Source organism: Megascapheus bottae, chromosome 1, assembly GCF_031878675.1.
Source record: "Megascapheus bottae isolate mThoBot1 chromosome 1, mThoBot2.hap1, whole genome shotgun sequence".
Lineage (NCBI taxonomy): Eukaryota > Metazoa > Chordata > Mammalia > Rodentia > Geomyidae > Megascapheus > Megascapheus bottae.
Window position 1 is genome coordinate 42,232,479 of NC_143509.1, and position 21,527 is coordinate 42,254,005.

The 21,527-nt window shown below is 42.8% G+C and overlaps 1 protein-coding gene across 5 annotated transcripts in view; it reads right to left on the reverse strand.

Annotated features, from left to right (window-relative positions):
* Positions 1-16,452, reverse strand: part of Dcun1d1 (defective in cullin neddylation 1 domain containing 1) — a 49,572-nt gene extending 33,120 nt beyond the window's left edge. Inside the window, exons 1-2 of one of the 5 annotated variants that reach the window (XM_090342634.1) lie at positions 16,346-16,446; positions 16,151-16,218 (exon numbers count right to left, since the gene is read on the reverse strand). In XM_090342634.1, the coding sequence (XP_090198760.1) occupies positions 16,151-16,195 (45 nt within the window). In that variant the 5' untranslated portion in view covers positions 16,196-16,218; positions 16,346-16,446. Of the gene's footprint in view, positions 1-10,624; positions 10,725-16,150; positions 16,219-16,345 lie in introns of those variants that run through there. The other 4 variants (XM_090342671.1, XM_090342661.1, XM_090342644.1 and 1 more) reach the window with 4 other exon arrangements.
* Between the last annotated feature and the right edge of the window lie 5,075 nt (positions 16,453-21,527).

Consider the following 21,527-nt stretch of genomic DNA (forward strand, 5'->3'; position numbering starts at 1 on the left):
TTAAATTTCTTTCTTTTTTTTTTGGGGGGGGGGGTTATGAGGCTTGAACTCAACCTGTGGTCCCTGAGCAATTCAGCTCAAGGCTACTGTCCTACCCCTGAGCCAAGCCCCACTTCCCATTTTCTTGAGGTTAACTGAAGATGAGTCTCAGGTCCTTTTGTGCCCAGGCTTGCTTTGAACCTTGATCCTAAGTAGCTAGGATTACAGGCGTGAGCCTCCATGCTGGGCTAGGGTTTAAATTTCTTATCAGCCTAGGCAAAAGGAAAAAGTGTGACTAACTTGAAAAGAATTGTTTTATGAGGAGTGAGAGAGAAGAAAAAGCAGGTATTTCTCTGTTTCTACTACAAACCCAATACGGATCTTCCCAAGAGAAAACCGTTAACAGCTGCAATGATTCAGTATTCAAATGTAGGACATATATGCTTCAATATTTATTTAAAAAGAACTAACTACTACATTGTAAATGAACTATACAACTTGTGGGTAGGGACGCAAGGGAAAAATTCAGACTGTGAAGGAAGGGGTGACACTGTCCAAAAAGAAATGTGCTGATTACCTGACTTTCAAAACTGTAACCAATCTGCACATCACTTCTATAATGAAAATAATTTTTTTAAAGGAACAAACGAGTGGTAATTAAACAAGACTAGGCAATGTAATCTTCAATACCTAAATATTAAAACTACCTAAATATCAAGTTGTCAAGGAAAATTTAGTGTGCAAAATGTATAAAACATGGGCTATATTTTAATCATTTTAAAAGTCTAGTCAAAAAGAGACAGAAAGGTAGATGAGTGAAAGAGAGGAAAAGAATGGGAATGGGACACAGAAAAATCACTGGCTCTTGTAAGAGAAAGCTAATCCTAATTTTATTAAAGATTACCACAGTTAGAACTTTTATCATGATCTATACAGTAAGAAATACTTATCTGGCTCATCTTTCCAAAATAAATAAAATAGCTACATTATTAGCACATATGCTTAAATCTTGTATATAGTCACAAAAAATATCTCCCATTATTTAAAATAATAGAGTAGAGCAGAGTTGTAGAGTACGTGCTTAGTATATACAAGGTTTAATCCTCAGCACTAAAATAATCTGAAAAAATTCAGATATAGTGTTTCTTTGGTTATAATCAAGAATATAGTCAAGTATATTTTACCACTAAACCTACTGTGATAGAAAAAAATAAAGGTTAGTTGGGCATGGTGGCTCACACCTGAAAGCCTAGCTACTCAGGAGGCTGAGATCTGAGGATCCCAGTTCAAAGCACAGCCCAGGCACTAAAGCCTGTGAGACAATTAACCACTAGAAAACCAAAAATGGGGCTGGGGATAGGGCAGTAGCCTTCAGCTAAAGAGCTCAGGGACAGTGCCCAGGCCCAGAGTTCAAGCCCCACAACTGACAAAAAAATAAATGAATGGACAAAGGTTCAAACTCTATTGCAAAAATAACAGTGAAAAAAAATAATGAAATAAGGATATCTACCCATTGTATTTCCTCTAGAAAAAAATAAACATGGGAAAATTACTTTTTGGGGGGCGGGGGTTGGATCATGGGACTTGAACTCTGGGCCTGGGCACTGTCCTTGAGCTCTTCAACTCAAGGCTACTGCCCTATCCATTAAATTACAGCCTCACTTCTCGTTTTAGTGGTTAATTGGAGATAAAAGTCTCAGGTTCTTTAGTGCCCTGGCTGGCTTTGAACTGCCATTCTCAGATCTCAGCCTTCTGAGTAGCTACAGGATTACAGGCATAAGCCACCATGCCCAGCAAGGAAATGACTATTCTGATCAATACCTAACAATTTCAAAATATATAATTTTAATAAGCAACTCATGTCATACATCTTAAGATCAATTTTGTTTTTTCTATTAGCCTCAAAAAATAATTTTTTTTGCCGGTCCTGAGGCTTGAACTCAGGACCTGGGCACTGTCCTTAGGGCTTTCTCAAAGCTAGTGTTCCACTACCTGAGCCACAGCACCATTTCTGACTTTTTCTTTGTATATGGTGCCAAAGTATTGAACCCAGGGCTTCATGTATGCTAGGTAAGGACTCTACCTCTAGGCCACACTCCCAACCTATCCTCAATTTTTATCTTCTCACTTGCAACTTCAATCTGAACTCCAGAAAAACACACACACACACACACACACACACACACACACACACACACGAGATTTTAATAGTTTGAAAGGAATTTCATTTCAAATGTAATTCTAATTACTTGATTAACCTTGTTCACAAAAGTCAGTGTTTCAAACATCAAAATCATCCAGAATTTTCACTGGCTTGGTGTGTTGAATCCCATGTGATTGTCACTGTTAGGTTTTAGCTTATGAAATTTAGAGTCATTTTAGTCTAAAAGAGTCATACTTTTTGTATACAATCCATAGTGTTCTACATATCTAAAGCCACTCTTGTATAGAATCTATTAAAGGTCTTCATCTAGATTAGGAATCTGAAATTAAAAAGGGCAGGAAAAAAAATCAACTCAACTAATGAGACCACCGGATCCTAAAGAAAACCAGCTTAGGGGCAAAGTTCCACTGAGTAAGGGGAGGTCTTCCACTTTCCTCTACCTAAACAAACAGGAGAAACAATGTAACATGATTAGTACAGACTCACAGATCTAACTGGCAGGAATTCAAGTCCATGTGTGCCTTGAATTGCTATGTGATTTGGAGAAAATTGTTTAATCTCTCTGGTTCAATTTCCTCATCTATAAACAAGGTATTCAGTTCTAAGTATTTAACTTGAATTCATGTAACCTAAGCACACAGTAAAGAAGCTTTACAAGTTCATAAACTAAGGAAAAACAGTCAAAAAAAAAAAATAGCCCAGGCTGTGCTCCTGCCTCAGCCTCATGGTCGCCAGGACTACAAGTCAATACCACCACACTCCGCTGTCATTTACTTAACTTTCACCCCAAAACTAGTACAGCCACAATAAAACACTGATATCTGGCTTAAGCAAAGCACAGTTTTCCTATTTTTTCTACTCATCTTCAAGTGAGGAGAAAACAAGAAAGGGCAAAAGTGCAACCACCAACTTCCTAGTGAGTGCTGGGCACAGTGAGAGGGCACTGGTCTCTTCACCCACTTCTAAGGAAAAGGAAGGGAAGTCGTGGAATTAACCTTTCCCCTTTCACATACAAACAATTCTAGCTAATGGGCCAGCAGTGTGGCCTAGTGGTAGAGTGCTAGCATGTACGAAGCCCTGGGTTTGATTCCAAAGTATCACATCACAGAAAAAGCCAAAAGTGGCACTGTGGCTCAAGTGGTAGAGTGCTAGCCTTGAGCAAAGTGTCCCAGGACAGTGCCCAGGCCCTAAGTTCAAGCCCCAGGACTGGCAAGGAAAAAAGAATTCTAACTAAAAATGTCCCACTAAACAGTTCCTTACAACCTAAAAAAAGGCATTAGCTTTTTCATAAGGATGGAACGTTTGGTATTTTAGTGGGCAGGGGGATTGTGAAGGAAATGGGCTATTTTTAAGTCAAGTAATACAACAGAAGAAATACTATGTTTCCAGTCTGGGCATAGTCTATCTTAAAAACAATCTATAGAGTTGGTAAAGAGGTTTAAAAAAAAAAAAGATCAGGGGCTACTGGTAAGGTTTCCTTTTCCAACTGAAAGGCTTGAAACAGAAAAAAATAAATACAGGTTATTGCTATAAAATAAAAGGAAGCATTTGAGGCTTTAATTACTAAGCAAAAACAAAACCTTCATAGCATTATTTTTAAATTATAACTTACAGTTTAGAATAATGACTTACAAACAGACCTGTGCTACTTGTCATTCATTTTTAAATTCCCTGCACTACGAATAGCAGTTAACACGAGGGACTTCTTCTTTAAGAGGCATTCTATTACTATGAATCAACCCTGGAATATGCCATGCAGTCACTCTATGCAACAATATATAATAAGCCTACTAAAGTTTTCCCCCCTTTTTTTTTTTTTTGCCAGTCTTGGGGCTTGAACTCAGGGCCTGTGCACTGCCTTTGGACTTTCTCAAGACTAGAGCTCTGTCACTTGAGCCACAGCACTACTTCTGGTTTTTTTCTATGTACGTGGTACTGAGGAATCGAACTCGTAGTCTTCGTACATACTAGGCAAGCACTCTACCACTAGGCCAAACTCTCTGCCCCCCGATTTATTTTCCTCAGCTTTTTTCTGTGATTCAGACATTGTAGCATTTCCTCATAGGATTTTTGTTGTTGGTGGTGGTGGTGGTGGCAGTACCACTACTATGGTTTCGGGTTTGGATGCTGTCTGAGGTTTTTGCTCAAGACCAGTGCCCCATCACTTAAGCTCTACTTACAGCTTTCAACTTTTTCTTTTTCTTTGGTAGTTAACTGACACTAAGAGTCTCAAACTTTTTTGCCTCAAGCTGGTTTTGAATTGCAATCCTCAGCTCTCAGCCTCTTGAACAGAAAAAAAACTATAGGCATGAACCACCACCACTGGGCTGCATCTTATATTTTTAAAAATATCCTTTTAATGGAAGGTTCAATGATTTCCTCCTTGCCACTCTTCAGAACTAGATCATTCAGAAGATCATTCATTATAAACACACAAAAAAAGGCTTGGTTTTTAGAAGAGAGTGTGTTTTGACTAATAAAAAAGTTATTTTTGCTAGCTCTGATTACCTATGAGATAAAAAGAACTTTAAATTTTTACTTCTGTTAGCCAGATTTCAATTGTTCTCCCAAATGTATTGTTTGAACTTCTATCAAGCAGTCAGAATAGTTAATTTGAATTTGCTTTCCAAATGAGGTACACTGGTCCACACCAATAATCCTAGGAGCCTTAGATAGGAGGACACTTAGGCCCAGGAGTGTGTGCTACACAGCAAAATTCCCTTCTCAAAAACAATTACCCCGGAGTCAATTATATTCTACAGGTAACTATGCAATAGCTAGCACACAATAATCATACAATGCTTGTTTCATATGAACCCTGAAAAATGAAAATGAAGATTTGGCATCTAGGTACATTATAACATAAATATTAGGATGGTATGAAAATAAGCACCAAGTGTTCATTATAACAAAGATATCCAATATAATATAATGAAATAGGTTATGCATTTCAGCAACTTATTTTTATGCTCAGGCAACTTATGTTGAGGCAACAGGTGGTTGCATGTCTAAGTCCAGCTACTCTGGCAGCAAAGATTGGGAGGATCGAGGATCAAAGCTCAAGACCAGCATAAATGCAGGACACACACCTCAATCGACAGCTGGATGAGTGCCTGTCATCCTAGCCATAAGAGAAGCTTAAATAGGCAGATTACAGTCAAGGTCCAACCCAGGCATACATACAAGACCCTACTAAAAATAAACAAATAACAAAAGCAAAAAATACCTAGGGTGGGGCTGCTTAGGAAGGACAAGGCCCTGAATCCAGCAACCAGTACCACAAAAAAAAAAAAAAAAAAAAAAAAAGGCTTATTTCTGTCCAGAAAAGCAAGTGAATCCTATTAACTACTGGAACTATTCCTCTTCACCAAATGGCATGGCTAATACCACTGCAACTTGATCCCCACATAATTAAGTTCATGGTTTTGGTGGGGACTTTTTGTTAAGACAGGTTGTACTATGCATCTTAGGCTGGTTCTGAATTTACTTGAGTTGCCCTCAAGCTCACACAAATGATCCCTTGACAGGTATGCACCTATGCACTGTCAGAGCCTGACTCTCCACATACTGAGCTTAAAGGAGGCTTGCTTCCAGGGCTGAGGAGGTAGTTCAGCTGTTGAGAGCTGGCCTAGCAGATCCCCAGGATCAGCACTGAAAAAAAACTTTTCTCTCTCTCTCTCAGGTTTTCTTAATGCTTAGCCCCAACCTAGGAGATTGTTATCATTAACAGCCATTTGACTCAAATGGGCTTTACTCTTCAATTAAAAGTAAATTAATAATTTCATTTCCAGCCAGGCGTAGTGGCTCACATCTGTAACCCTAGCCACTCAAGAGGCTGAGGTCTGAGGATCAAGGTTCAAAGCCAGCCTAGGCACAAAAGGATAACAAAAGGTTATCTCCAATTAACCTCTAGAAAACAGGAACTGGGGCTTGGACCAAGGGGGGGGGGGGTGGCCTTGAGCTGAAGAGTTCAGGGACAGCGCCCAGGCCGAGTTCAAACTCCATGACCCACAAAAAAAAATTCATTTCCATTTTATCCACAAGTACCAAAAGTTTTAGTGCAGGCCAGAAGTTTGGCCTAGTGGTAGAGTGTTTATTTAGCATGCACAAAGACCAGTGTTAAATTCCTTGGTACCAGATACATAGAAAAGGCCAGAAATGGTGCTGTAGCTCAAGTGGTAAAGTTCTAGCCTTGAAAAATCCCAGTGCTCAGACTGAGTTAAAGCCCCAAGACTGGCCAAAAAAAAGTTTTAATGGGGGAAGGGGGCACAGGCACTCTACCTTTTTAAGTTATTTTTCAGATAGGATCTCACACTTTTGTCTGGCCTACCATTGGAATATTATTCTCCTATATCTACCTTGCAACTAGGTGGGATTACAGGCATAATATGATTTTCAATTACACAGTTAATGTTCACATTGGGTCGTTCGATTTGATATGAAAACAACTAGACTGCCAAGAAAGAAACCAAGGTGAAACTAGTCAGAAACACCACACCTATGCTAAAATGGTTCTTGCTGGTAGACTGTAGCCATTGGGAAAAAATAAAATATGGAACCAGAGACCACCCTTCTGATTTCTGCTCTGCCACATACCGTCTTTCCTGTGATCAAATTGTTTACATCCACTATGTCTACATTTACAGATATGCTAAAAGGAGGCTGAAATAATGCCCATTTCTTAAGTGGAGATAGATTAAATAGCTGTAAACTAATTTAGCACACAGTATGTTCTTACTAAATGTTAATTTCCTTTCTCCCCAAAGGCCCATTTTCTGCATACAGTCTCACTAAACCACATACAAATCACCAGAACACATTTAATCTATGAAAGGTTTTGTTGTGTTGTTTTTATTAACACTAGACTAGTATGACTAAGTAAACTTGATGGTCAACTAAATTTTATTGAACACTAGACTGCCATACTACACAGAACTTAAAACTTTATGAAGGTTTGCTAGGCACAATGTACTAGCAGTGCATTCCTGGAACCTAAGCTACTGAGGAGACTGAGATCTGGGAACTGAGATTTAAAGCCAGCCCAAGCAGAAAAGTTCAAAAGATAGTATCTCCAATTAACTAGCAAAATAATGGAATGAAAGTGTGGCTCAAGCAGAGAGGGCAAGGCCTTGAATTCAAGTCCCAAGTACTCACATGAAATAAACTACTTTATACATATGTTTCACGAGAAAGAAAACTCTTAATTCTAAGAACTTTCTTTGCAAAATAGCACTTGGCCGGGAGCATGGACTAGCAGTACAGTGCTTGCCAGCATGCATGAAGGCCTGGGTTCCATTCCTGGGTACCAAATACACAGGCAAAGGTCTCAGCACTCCAATCCCCTTCCCCATAGCACTCAGCAAAGTAAAGAAACTTCAAACTATAGTTATTACTGCTCTTTCCCTTCTAAAATGTAGCCCCCAAGCAATGTTTCTGCTTAGTGACATACACATACATCCTCAGTGCCTTCCACTGTGTCTGGCATGGGACACATATTCAACAATTTTCTAGATGAACTAATACCCTCCTTTAACTTACTTGTAGATATACAAAAAGAATGTGCAACACGTTCTGAACAGACAACCTGAAATCAACTTAGCTTTACAAGTTCCTACACACGCAGAAAACGTGATTTTAAATTTCAAAGTCCATACATTTTTAAAGGGTCATTAAAATATACTAATTAATATCATTAAGTAGCCCTTAATAAGAATTTTACTTCATAACATATTCACCATATTTAAGTTGCCTTTGTTTAAATACAATTTAATTTCAAATGAATATTCAACCACTTCTCTAGAATTCATGTGATTTAAAATATTTACAGGTACCAAAAAATACTGGAGGTACATCACAAGAAAATTATGTCTACTGTGCAACAATCTTAGAAACTTGAACCTCAGAACCTCCTGATCCTCATTTTCTTCTTCTGCAACAGTTATTACATGATCTCTGGGATGATTTCAAGTCTAAAAGTTCTAATACTAAGTTCATAACCCTCCCCCCCCTTTTTTTGTAATCCTAGGTTACAAAAATCTATACACTTCTCATATATTTAATAAAAACCATTAGAGTACCAAATTAATAAGCTGGATATACCTTTAGATATCATCAAATCCAATCCTGTCGTAAGAGGCAACTCATACATTTCACATACTTTTAGTTTGAGGTTATTGTTACTCTCAAGTAAGAGAGTTAATTAAATGACTCTTTCCTTATAGAAAATACCTCAGGGGGGCAGGAGAGTAGCCTAATGGTAGAGCTCGCCTAGCATGCACAAAGCCCTGGGTTCGATTCCTTGGTACCACATACTCAGAAAAAGCCACAAGTGGTGCTGTGGTTCAAATGGCAGAGCACTAGCCGTGAGCAAAAAGTGTCCAAGAACAGTGTCCAGACCCTGAGTTCAAGCTGGAGGATATGGAAAAGAAAAAAGAAAAGAAACAAACAAAAGACCTCAGGTATCCCATCATTTAGGTGTGCCCCAGAATTGACAATAATCTTAAGTAGAAACTGCCTGCACTACACACACAATAGCCCCCAAACTATTATGAAACAATTATAAATTCGCAATGAACTATTTTAACAATAAAACCCCTAAAGGCCCATGTGAGCTTCTAAAGAAACAAGAGCATAGCAAGACAACTGTGATGACACAAACTGTATTCAACCAACAAAAAAAATGTTTTGGGCCGGGAGCATGGCCTAATGGTAGAGGGCTTGCCTAGCATGCATGAAGATCCTGATTCCTCAGTACCTGATGCATAGAAAAGGCCGGAAGTGGTGCTGAGGCTCAAATGGTAGAGCTCTAGCCTTGAGAAGGCCCAAGGACAGTGCTCAGGACCTGAGTTCAAGCACCAGGACTGGCAAAAAAAAAAAAAAGATACTGATATGCTGTTGCCACTGGTACAAATACAAGACTTAATGGCTAACCTCCAAAACTAATTTAATGTAAACTGAAGGACAGAAGTTTTTTCAAGCTCCAACCCATGCTGAATACTTTGCTTATCTGGATTCATCAATCCAGAATTCCTAAAGAGGTAAAGAGCCTCCTCGGACCTGGGATTCAAGGAAATGTGGCTCAGTACAATACTCTAACTACAAGCCTTCCAGTGAGTGCTCTCACCGGTTCATTTCATTACTTCAAGATTGCGATACTGCAGTAAATACCTAGTCTGGAAACTCTTGTGGAGTTTTAAGAGGAATGTCTATGAACCTGTTTGAATACTTAAGAAATTAGAAACTGTTGAGACTCCCCGGTGCAGCTTTTGAGTTTACTTTGCAATATCAGTTCAAACATATATGGGTAAACCAGCATAGACTTATCCATATACCAGCTGCCAAGTTGGAAGATGGGGCAAAGTTAAGAGTCCTTTAGGGAAAATCATGCAAAACCAAAAACAACAGGGCATTCCCTAACACCTCAACACAGACACACATACCCTACTCTAAGAAGCGTTTATGTTCTCCAAGGGCAAAAAGGCAGTATCATTTTTACTATTCATACAGTAACCTAGGTGGAATTCCACGGAAGCCCAGACTGTGGAATACCAAACCACGCTACTGAAAACAACAACAATCAAGAAGCATCCACCTGAGTCAGGCATTTAATTACCAAAGTAAACAACTTGGCTCCAAGGGTCTTCAAGCTTAGATGACTTTTTCTCCCAAACAAAATGAATAAGCGAGGAGCAACTTGACAAACTGTTGTTGTTGTTTTTAAACTGCTATAATAAAGCTATTACTCCTCCCATCCCAAGCAAATAAAGTAGGTGCTCCACAGGCAGCAGCGGAGCAGGTTGCACTTCCGGACCCCCCAACCCCAAGCTCAGCAGTCTCCACGTTTGGAGAAGAGGCAAAACAGAGCCTCCGCCGACCGCGGGGCCAGTAAAACTCATTTCCTCCCAAGCCTGGGACGCAGCGGAGGTGATGGAGAACGGGAAGGGACCGGTGCCCCGCGCTCCCAGCTCAAGTGCTGGGGGGAGCCCGGGCGGCCCGGCGGGGCGCGGGAGAGGCGCGCCGGCAAAGTCCTTCCAGCGCTCGAGCCGGGCCGGGCCGCCGGGCCGGGCTGCGGGGAGAAGCTCACCCGGAACCCGGGACCCCGGGCCGGGCACAATGGGGCCGGCGCCGGGAACCCGGCAGAGCCGGGCCGTTGCCTCTTCCCCTCCCCCGTCCCAACGCCTCCCCCGGACCCCCCCCCCGCACACACACCCCAGCCCGCGCCGGGCCCCGCCGGGGGCTCCCGCGCCCCAAACTCGCCGGGGCTCCCGACTAGGCCCGGCTCCGCTCCGCCTCCTCGGCTCTCGCGTAGCGGCGGCGCCCGGGCGGGAAGGGGCGAGGGAGGAAGGGAGCGGCGGGGGAAGCGAGCCCCCTCCCGGAGAGCGGGACGGAGGCCGCGGGGTCGGGGCTCGGGGCAGCGGGGCCGCCGCGGGACGGAGGGCGGCGGGCGGGAGCGCGGCGGGGCGGGCGGCCGCAGCGCCTCACCATGTTGGTGTCCTCCAGGCCTCTCCCCTCCTCCTCCGGCTCCGCAGCGAATGGACGGCGGCGGCGGCGGCGGCTCCTCTCACGGGCTCGCCGGGCTCCCGCTCATGCGCAGTGCGGGGCGGCCCCGGCGCGGCCCGCGGAGGCTGCCCCGGGCCTCGGGAGGCGGAGGGACGCGGGCGGCGGCGGCGGCGGCCGTCGCGGGCTTTCCCGGGCGCGGGGGGTCCCTGGGCGGGGGCCGCGGGGGGCGGGCGGGGGTGGGCGGGACGGACGGTGCGCGTGTTCCGCGCGCCGACATCCTCCCGCCGCGCTGCCGGCCTCGCGCGCGGCGGGGTGGGGGCGCCGAGGGACACCCCACCTCCGCTTCCTCCGCCGCCGCTTCCGCCCGCGGACGGCCGCCTCTCCGCGGGCCCGGGGACCTGCGGCGGCCGGCGGCGAGCGCGGGCCGGGTGACCGGAGCACGCGGGCCGCCCGGGCCTCCCCTCCCCACCGGTGCCGAAAAGAAGGAAGGACGCGGTGGAAGCGGCGCCGGGCTCCGGGATCTGCCCTGCCCCGGTGTCTCCGCCCGAACCGTGCAGAGGACACCTTAGTCTAGCCGCCCTTTGGGGTGGCTGGGCTCTTCCCAGACCCCCGGGGTGCAGCACGCAGGATAGGGCCTAGCCTGCCGCGTGCTCCGAAAAGCCCCTGGGTTCTACTTTCTCTGGATAGGTTGGGGGGGGGGGCATCACTGCACCCAGGATTCACTTCAGACGAACCTGACCCACCCCTGAGTTCCAAATCTGCTTAGGCTGAGGAGCTAACAGAATTCCCAGCTGGGAGCCGGGTGGACGAATATGTATGTGCAAGGAATACAAAAGACCTGTCCTTCAGGAAGAGAAAGCACCTTCACACACAAAGGACGGAAATAAGGAAATGGACAGCCCCACCAGAAAATCACAACTGAGACAAGTCAGTTACATGCGTTACATAATAATACCATCCTGAGTAGCTCTCCTGGACACGGGCGGAGCTAACTGATCAATCCTAGAACTGAGATACGCTTCTTAAAACTACTCTCTTGGTACTCCTTACACTTCCAGGAACCTGCCAAGTATTGAGGATCTTCCAAACTCTACTAAGTCAGAACATCTATTCATGCTATCCACCGACATTTAGTGTGTGGACACTCATCTGGCAAACTTCTTGCTAGATGCTAGGGAAACGGCTCTGCCAGAACAAGCAAGATGTGCGCCTCACATAGCCTCAAATCAAACCACAGCCATGCAGATTCTCCAAGAATTCACCTAGCAACCTAAAATACTGTTATCTAGGGTCTTAAGGAAGAGGATTCACTGTCTCTCATACTACTCTGTGTTACTTCATTAAAAGGACAGCTAATGGGTTTTCTTAAGTTTTTTGCCAAAGAACCATTCCTAACTCTCCTTCTACTTAAGCTCTTTCCTGCACTAGAACACTTCCTCCTTTAAGTTCCAGCATTTTCCACGATTCTATTTTCTTCTATGTTGTTTTCTTCCTCCATGACCACTCTCCCTTGCTGGCCGAACTCTCTTGCTCTTAAATGTTGGGCATTCCCAATCTATGCCTCTGTCATGTTGTCATGTTCCCCTCATGTTCCCACAGTGGTAACCTCCTAGATTCCAAGGTATTCAAAAGCTTAGCTGCTACCTCCAGAGGGCAGGCCTACACCTAATTATTGTCATTTTACAGACCACAGAAGCTCAACAAATCCCAAATCCTATCACCCTCTTTCCTGTCTTTTCACCAAATCATACAAAGTAGAAATGAAAGCCATCAGGCTGGGAGTGTAATCTAGTGGTAAGAGTGCTTGCCTCATATACATAAAGCCTTGAGTTCAATTCCTTGGTGCCACATACATAGAAAAAGCTGGAAATGGTGCTGTGGCTCAGGTGGCAGAGCGATAGCCTCGAGCAAAAAGTGTCCAAGGGCAATGCCCAGGCCCTGAGTTCAAGCCCCAGAACTGGCAAAAAAGAAAAAAGAAAAATTAAAGCCATCCACAACTTTCTATCTCATCACCTTTAAGCTGTTGTCAAGTCTCACCAGTTTTTTTCTCCTACTCTACTCTCATCTTTGCCAAGATTTTATCATCTCCTTATCAGTTGTTGCCTTTTTCCTAGACAGATTCTCTCTATGTAGCCCAAGCTGGCCTCCAAATTCTAAGCCCTCTTTCTCAGACTCTAATCCAGGTATGCACCACCAAGGCCAGATGTCAGTGGCTGAACTTTTAACTAATTGCCTGGCCTCTACACGGCACCAGAGCTGTACATCTGTAATGCAAATCTGAAACTCTACAAGGACTGACTTAGTATGAGCCTCTCTGGTGTAGCCTAGAAGGTTCTTTACCCTTCCTTATCCATCTGTTTTCCTTGCCATTCCTCATGACACTCCACCCAAATGTAACTCATTTGTCTGTTTTAGCTAGCTTTGTGTACTATTCTTCAATATTTTCTTGGTTTCTCTCATCCTGCTCCCCCTAGCATGCTAGCTAGCACTGGCCTAAGGAGTTTTCCTGTATCAGGCATGCCCATAATACTCTCTCTACCTCACTTCAACTAGCTGAGCTATGCTCAGTAATGCCTATTTTATAGGAGACTTAACTGAAGCTCAGAGAGATTAAATAACACTTGTAAAGCTCCACAGCAAATAAGCAGTAGAGCTGGGATATTTTTTTTTCTAGTCCTGGGCTTGGGCTCAGGGCCTGGGCACTGTCCATGGGTTTTCTCAAGGCTAGAGCTCTACTACTTGAGCCACAGCACCACTTCCTGCTCTTTTCTTCCATGTATGAGGTATCAAGGAATTGAACCCAGGTCCTTGTGCATCCACTAGGTCAAACTCACAGCTCCTAGAGCTGGGATTTTTGAACTCAAACTGGCCACAGTCTGTCTGTTACCCACCCAGTTTGTTTCATACCAAGGAAGTAATCAACTCAGTGATCATCTCGTGAAGTATCCCTGGATTCCATTAGTTAGGCATATTTTCTTTTTCTACACTTCTTTGGCCCCTTGTATATACTTCTGTTACATCAGGTGATAATGATTTGCCTTCTGAAACACTTACCAGCCTGAGCACTGCTGTATTGCAGAGACCAAGTTACACAAATCTTTCTGTTATTAGTATCAGAATGTGGCCTAATCTATGTAACATGCATGTATGTGACATCTATGCATATGCTAGCAGTCTTAAGTCTGCATCTAGGGCTATGTGTGTAGTTCAGTAGTGCAATGCTTACACAACTTGCTCCAGGCCATAGGTTCCTCCAAGCCCTAAGTTCAAACCAGAACATAACTAAAAGATGTGATGGAATGGCCCCTGACAGATGTATATTGTACCACTTGATCAGATGGTAAATGTAAGAGCAAATGTTCCCATCTCTGCACTTTCTAGCTCAGAACTGAATGTGAAATAGGGAAGGGAATGATTCCCCAATCATCATCATTGTGTAAAAGAAACATATTTGTTAAAATTGTCTGCTTATTTGTTAAAATGGAAGAGAGTACTGAAGATAAAGCATAAATTACAATATTTGATTAAGAAAAGGATACTCATTAGTGGGTTCCTGTTACTTTTCATGAGGTTTCAAATATTTAACTTAAGGCTATTGAGTTTTCAAAGTACTTTTCTTTAGTCAGTCATGGGGCTTGAACTCAGGGTCTGGGCACTGATCCTGATCTCTTTTGCTCAAGGCTAATGCTCTACCACTTTGAGCCACAGTGCCACTTTCAGTTTTGGTTAATTAGACATAAACATCTCATAAGGTCTTTTCTGGCTGGGCTCTCTTCAAACTGCAATTCTCAGATCTCAGCCTCCTGAGTCAGCAGGATTATAGGCGCTAGCCACTGGTGCCCAGCGTTGGTTATTATAGTATCAAACTCAATATAATTAAAAGAAATAAGAGCTAGGCACTGGTAGCTTTCCTATAATCCTAGTTACTCAGGAAGCTGAAATTTGAAGATTGAGGTTCAAAGCCAGTCCAGTCAAGCAAGTCTGTGAATCTTCAATTAATCACCAAAAAATAAATAAATATTTTTTTTAAACCTGCAAATAGAGCTATGGCCCAATCGATTAGAACTGCACAAAGTCAAATGTGGGGCTCACAGTATCAAGTTCACGCCAAACTCACAAGAACTTTGAGTAAAAAAGCCACATGGGAGCACAAAGCCTGAGTTCAAGCCCCCCCCCCCATACACACACACACACACACACACACACACACACACACACACACACACGAAAAGAAAAGGCAGTGCTGGTGGCTTACGCCTATAATCCTAGCTAGGAGGCTGAGATCTGAGGATTGTCAGCCTGAGCAGGAGTCTGGAGACTCTTATCTCCAATTAACACCAAAAACCCCTGAACTAGAGCTGTGGTAGAGCACTCACCTGGAGCACAAAGCTCAAGAACAGTGCCCAGTCCCTCAATTCAAGTCCCAGATGCAGGGAAAAAAGGCGGGGGGGGGGGGGGGAGGAAAAGAGGAAAAAGAAATAAATCAATGCTCACTCTGTTTACACATGTGTGTGCATGTGCTCACACATATGTGTGCACACACACCTATAGCTATACTGAAAAATGTAGAGTATGTGCTATTTTAAAGTAAATAATTTAATCTAAAAATAATTGTTGCTACAAAAGCTTAAAATTTATGTACAGATGAATATTCACTGATAAAATAGTTCTTTAAAAAATCATGTAAAACTAAGGATGCTGTATTTCTAGATTCTGTCTTTAGCAGAAAGAGCACAAATGTGAAAAGACAGATTGTTAACATTTCTGGTAGATCATCAAGCTAAAATTAAACCAGAGTAACTACATGTGTGACTACAGTTCAAAGGCACTGTTTAAGAGGTACAGCTACCCGCCTCTTGCATTTAACTTCAGTAGTCCCAGTTTTGCCCAATATTTACATATCAGGTTAAACTTGCCTATTTATACATATGTAAATTACAATGTCCAACACAACCTATTTGGGTTTGAATTAAACAGGGCATTCAGAGCTTTACATATTTGTGTGCACTGGTACTAGAGTTTGAACTCAAGGTCTTGTGCTGTTCTTGGGGTTTTTTTTGCTTAAGAATGGCACTCTTGAGGCACACCTAAACTTTCAGCTTTTTTCTGGCTAATTAGAGAGAAGAGACTCTTGGATAAGTCTGCCTGGCCCAGCTCCAAGCTGTGATCTTGAGATCTCAACCTCCTGATTTGCTAGGACTATATAGCCTGGGAAGCGCCTAGCTTGTGGTTAGTTTATCTGTCCAGAATCATAGAACTTTTGTGTGTCTCTGCTGGGAATTGAATCCAAGGCCTCATGCATGCTAATCATGCATGAAGCACAGTATCACTGTGCTTCACTCTCAACTTCCAGAATAAACAATTTTTAAAGAAATAAACAGATAAAATTAGGCCTCAGGACTACACAAAGTCTAAGGTGGGGCTATAGTCTCAGGTTCACTCCAAACTCAAAAAGAGTTTAGTTTAGACATAAAAGCTTTCTTCTTCCCCCACCCCAATAGACATTACCAGTGAAGCTGAAGGAATGACTGCCTGGGATTCTTTCCTCCACATTCTGAACCATTCGAAGAGGGCTCCTTAATCAGGACAAAGGGAAAAACCTCAGGGACTGTCCCCAAGAAATTAGGCATCATCAACCATTTCATAATATAAAAAGCAATATTCTCATAGATCACTTCTAAATAGCAAAATCAGAATAATCACCAGAGCCAGTCTGTCACCTCAAGGTACATGTGGATATGTTGATTTTAGCTGCTCCACACTCATGGTAGAGGAATGGACTTGCAGTAACAGCCAGGAACTGGAGGGCCAGCCATGGGCAACTATTGGAGACCATCATTGATGACGTCACAATGTTCCAGAGTGTCCTAAACCTCCTTGCCAAGCCCAGTTTGGTACCAACTAGATGAGACCACAGCTGAGTTTGGGGTGTTTATTCTAAATAATTATGTTCAATAGTAATAATGATTACTGAAACAATAGTGGCTGCAATAGATTCAAAGAGCAAGGTAGATGACACCCCTGCCCCTAGTATCTCCAATAGAATCTTGGGCATTTGTCCCTAGATAGTTTTGTGAAGTTACTAAGACATTTTCCACTAATGATGACAGAGGAATTCTAGTACTGAATCACCCTGTGCTTTTCCTGTCCTTAGTCAGGGGATAAAGGATAGCAGGCATGAAGATCCCTTTGGGACATGGTATTTTCAATTACAAAATGAAGATTGTGTTATTATAATACATTTTCCATCCAAGCCTAAATTTGTTGGATTCTTTTCTACTGTTGTGAGGTGCCCTCAAATACCTCCTCCTATAATTCAATGGGAGGCCGAGGCAGGACTCAGGTTAACAGCCAGCCTCAGCTGGGTGTGGTTGCTCACACCTGTAATCCTAGCTACTCAGGAGGCTGAAATCTGAGGATTGCGGTTCAAAGCCAGCCAGGGCACTAAGTCCATGAGAACCTTATCTCCAGTTAACCACTATATAATGGGAAGTGGGGCTATCCCTCAAGGGGGTAGGGTGGTAGCACTGGGCTGAAGAGCTCAGAGACAGCACCCAGGCCCAGAGTTTAAGCCCCACAACTGACAAAAAAAAAAAAAAAAACAACCCAGCCACAACTGAGAGTAAGACCCTGTCAATAAGTGAATAAGTAAATAACTTGATAATCAGGAAAGCAGAGTCAGTCCTATTCACTTATTCTAAGTATACAAAGTCTCTAGGATAGCATTGTTTGACAGATACATACAACCACAAACTCAGAACAAATGTAATTTCAAAGTTCCTAATAGTGGCAATTTTTAAAAAGGCTCTGTATATTTTTTATTAACGCAATTTAATCCAAGGTAGCTGAAATACTGGCATTTCAGCATATATTAAATGTAATGTGTTCCTGAGGTTTTGTTGTGGTTGTGGTTGTTGATTGTTTTGTTTTGTTTTTGTCGGTTATGAGGCACTACCCCCGAGCTCTCCAGCTCAAGGCTACAGCCCTACCCCTGGAGCCGCAGCACCACTTCCAATTTTCTGGTGGTTAATTGGCGTTAAGAGCCTCCCAGACTTTAGTGCCCAGGCTGGCTTTGAACTGCAATCCTCAGATCTCAGCCTCCTAAGTGGCTAGGATTACAGATGTGAGTCACTGCACCTAACTTCCTGAGATACTTTTCCAGCAGTTTTCATAATAAATCTGAAATTTGATGAATATTTCCTACCTAAAGTACATCAGAATTCTGACTGGTCACATATAGGAGTGGTTGCTACAATGGTCTGCACAGTTCTAGGCAGTAGTTCCTCTCTTGAAGTAGATGTTCAACAATTAGCAGAACAATAAATATTCTTAACTTCAGAAAAGAAAAGAAAACTGGAAAGTAGGCCCCAGTGGCTGACACCTACGATTCTACTTACTTGGGAGACTGAGATCTGAGGGTCACAACCAAAGTCAGCCTAGACAGAAAGTCTGTGAGAACTCTTATCTTCAATGAACCACCAAAAGGCCAGAAATGAGCTGTGGCTCAGATAGGAGAGCACCAGATTTGAGCACAAAAGTTTATGGACAGTGCTCTAGGCCTCAGTTTAAGTCCCAGTACTGGTATTTAAAAAATCTGAAGTATTTATATCATCAATAGAAAGCACAGTAATATTTAGTACTTGGGACATTTACCTAGCTCAACTGGAACAAAACATTTGATAAATGGACAATAGTCTTTTTTGAAAAATGCATTTCTGGGATATTTTCAGGATGTGTAACAAACCAAGAAAGCCACCTGTACAAATCTAAAAACCAATAATCTGCCTGACCCCAAACACATCATTCTGCTAAGTGTGATTTCTACCTGTGGATTCTTCAGTCAAAATAAGATATATGATGCAATAATACACTTTTCACAAGTACTTCAGGGCTATACAGGAATTAAGTATCACTGGAGAAATTTTAAATTTCCCTTTGTAAATAGATGAGTGAATCCAGAATAGTTTAGGAAAAGAACAAATTTCTTTGCCAATATTAAATAATTGGAAAATAGAAGATATATATGTGATATGTAATATACACTTTACATATATATGGTGTGTGTGCATACACACACACACACACACACACACACACACACACACACACACACACACATATGCTCAGAAAGAGGAAAATCAACAGAGAAAAGATGCAACCCTAGCCGGCATCAGTGGCTCATGCCTGTAATCCTAGCTACTCGAGAGGCTAGGATCTAAAGATCAAGGTTTGAAGCCAGCTTTGGCAGTCAAATCTGAGGGACTCATCTCTAGTTAACCAGCAAAAAGCCAGAACTAGAGATGTGGCTCAAGAGGTAGAGTACCAGCTTTGAGGGTAGAAAATTAAGCAAGTAAGTAAGGCCATGAATTCAGACCCTAGTATGGGGGGAAAAAAAAGTGAAGTCCACAGAATTTGACAGATAAGTTTTGAGAGATGAGGGAAACTTCTTCTGTGATAGAGAAGAAAGCACTATGACCATAGATCACCAAGATGGCCCAAAATAATAAATTTTAGAGAATTTGAACTTTATTTGTTTGATTTTCAGTAGAGAAGATCCCTTGATTAGCAGCCTGACCACAGACAAGACATGTCAGGTATGGGTTGAGAGGGGCAAAAACAAGCACCAGGTCTTTGGGCAGTCCTGCCAGGTGAACTCTGGGGAGGCACTGGTGACAGCACAATTGGCAGATCAGGTCCAGCTGGAAAGAACAGCCAGTGGGAGGGGTAAAGAGACAGGAAGAGATTATTTTCATTCTTGATTGATAGGCTGCAGCCCTATAGTGTAACAACATAGCTGTGAAATGTGTAAGAGAATACCTCACTCAGTCTGTGCAAAGGTGACAGGGAGACATGCCTGAGATGAAGTTTACTGCTCAGAGTCTGGGGTCTTAGTCCACCACTTAGAGCCAGGTATTGTTTGGTTGGTTGATTTTGTTCCTGAGAAGGACACGTTTTATTTCAGTCTTTCAGATGGAGGAGCGTGTGGTGTGTGTGTGTGTGTGTGTGTTCTGAGGCTTGAACTCAGGGTGCAGACACTATCCCTAAGCTTTTTTTTTCCCTTAAGGCTAGCACTCTACCACGTAAGCCACAGTTTTACTTCTAGCTTTCTGGTGGTTAGAGATAAGAATCTCACAGACTTGGCATGGTTTGAACTTCAGTCCTTGGATCTCAGCCTCCTGAGAAGCTGGAATTATAGGCATGAGCTACCAGCATCCAGCAATACGGAAGTTTCCCAAAGAACCAATAAATAGTGCTGATATTCAGCTATGGAGTCACTATCATCACTACAGTTCAATGTTATTTCTATATTATTAGAAGTTCAGATCCCTTGATATTTTATTTGTACATTTTTTTTTTATGGGTCATGGGGCTTGATCTTGGCCTGGGCACTGTCCCTGAGCTCTTCAGCTCAAGGCTATCGCCCTATCCTTAAGCCACAACCCCACTTACTTCCCATTTTCTAGAGGTTAATTGGAGATAAGAGTCTCAGGTCCTTTTATGCCTGGCTGGCTTTGAACCTTGATCCTCAGTTCTCAGCCTCCCGAGTTCTTTGTACTTTTTTTTTTTATTGCCAGTCCTGGGCTTAAGCTCAAGGCCTAAGCACTGTCCTTGGGCTTTCTCAAGGCTAGCGCTCTATCACTTGAACCTCAGCACCACTTCCGTGTTTTGTTTTTTTTTCCCCTATGTATGTGGTACCAAGGAATCAAACCCGGGTCTTCATGCATATTAGCAAGCACTCTACCACTAGGCCAAACTCCCGGCCCTCTTTGTACATTTTTATTTTTAAGATTACTCATATGTTGAAGAATAGCATCAGATTTTATAACTTCTGAAATGGGCCTATGGGTTAAATGATAGCCTAAAACTACTTTAGTTTGGCTCTCACCAGATGGCTGGGCAGATCATACCTGTCTGCTTGGGTCAGTCCTGTTGACTGACAGCAAAAGATGCTCAGATTCAATAAATCCTTGATTTCCTTTCCACTTCAGTTGCAATCATGCCTCAAAATTCCAGGACATTGTGATTGTTTTCATTAAGTCATCTATTTCAACATTCATTGAGCATCTTTATGTCATCAGGGTAAGATGTTTTATGACAGAACCTCATAGGCTTGGCTCCTCTGGCCAACCTCCTCACCCCGGGAACTCCAGATCAAATAATCTTGGAGCTATGGAAGGAGATATACAGGCCTCTGAGAAACCTATACAAGAGCTACCTAGACGGAGCCCTGGAAGACTACAAGTAGAGAGCTGTGTTTAGCAAGAAAGGGGACTGTGGAGATGTCCAGAGCTGTGCTTGCCATACACTGTGATATTTATTGATTATAAATGATGACATTGTGTGTGTGTGTGTGTGTGTGTGTGTGTGTGTGTGTACGCATGCTTGCACTTTTACTAGGGCTCAAATTCAGGTTCCCTCTCGCTTGTTTGGCTTTTTCATGCAAAGCTATCAGTCTATTAAAGCCACACCTCACTTCTGGATTTTTGCTAGTTAACTGGTGATAAGAATCTCATGGACTTTTTTTGGTTTTTTAAAATTGTTATTATAAAGGTGATATACAGAGGGGTTATAGTTACATAAGACAAGTTATGAGTACATTTCCTTTTGGACATTGTCACCCCTTTCCTTACTCTCTCCCGTTTTTTTCCCTCCCATCCCCAACACAAGTTATATAATTCATTTTTAGCATAGCGTTTAGTGTCTCTCATGGACTGTTGAAACATGATCCTCAGATCTCAGTCTTCTGAGTAGTGAGCATTCCAGGCACCCAACTGTTGACCTATTTATTAACTTCTTTCTGAGCCCCAGAATCTTCTTCTGTAAAAACTTACTTCATACACTTTTGTATAGAGTAAATGAGATGTGCTGCTGGTGGTAGACACTG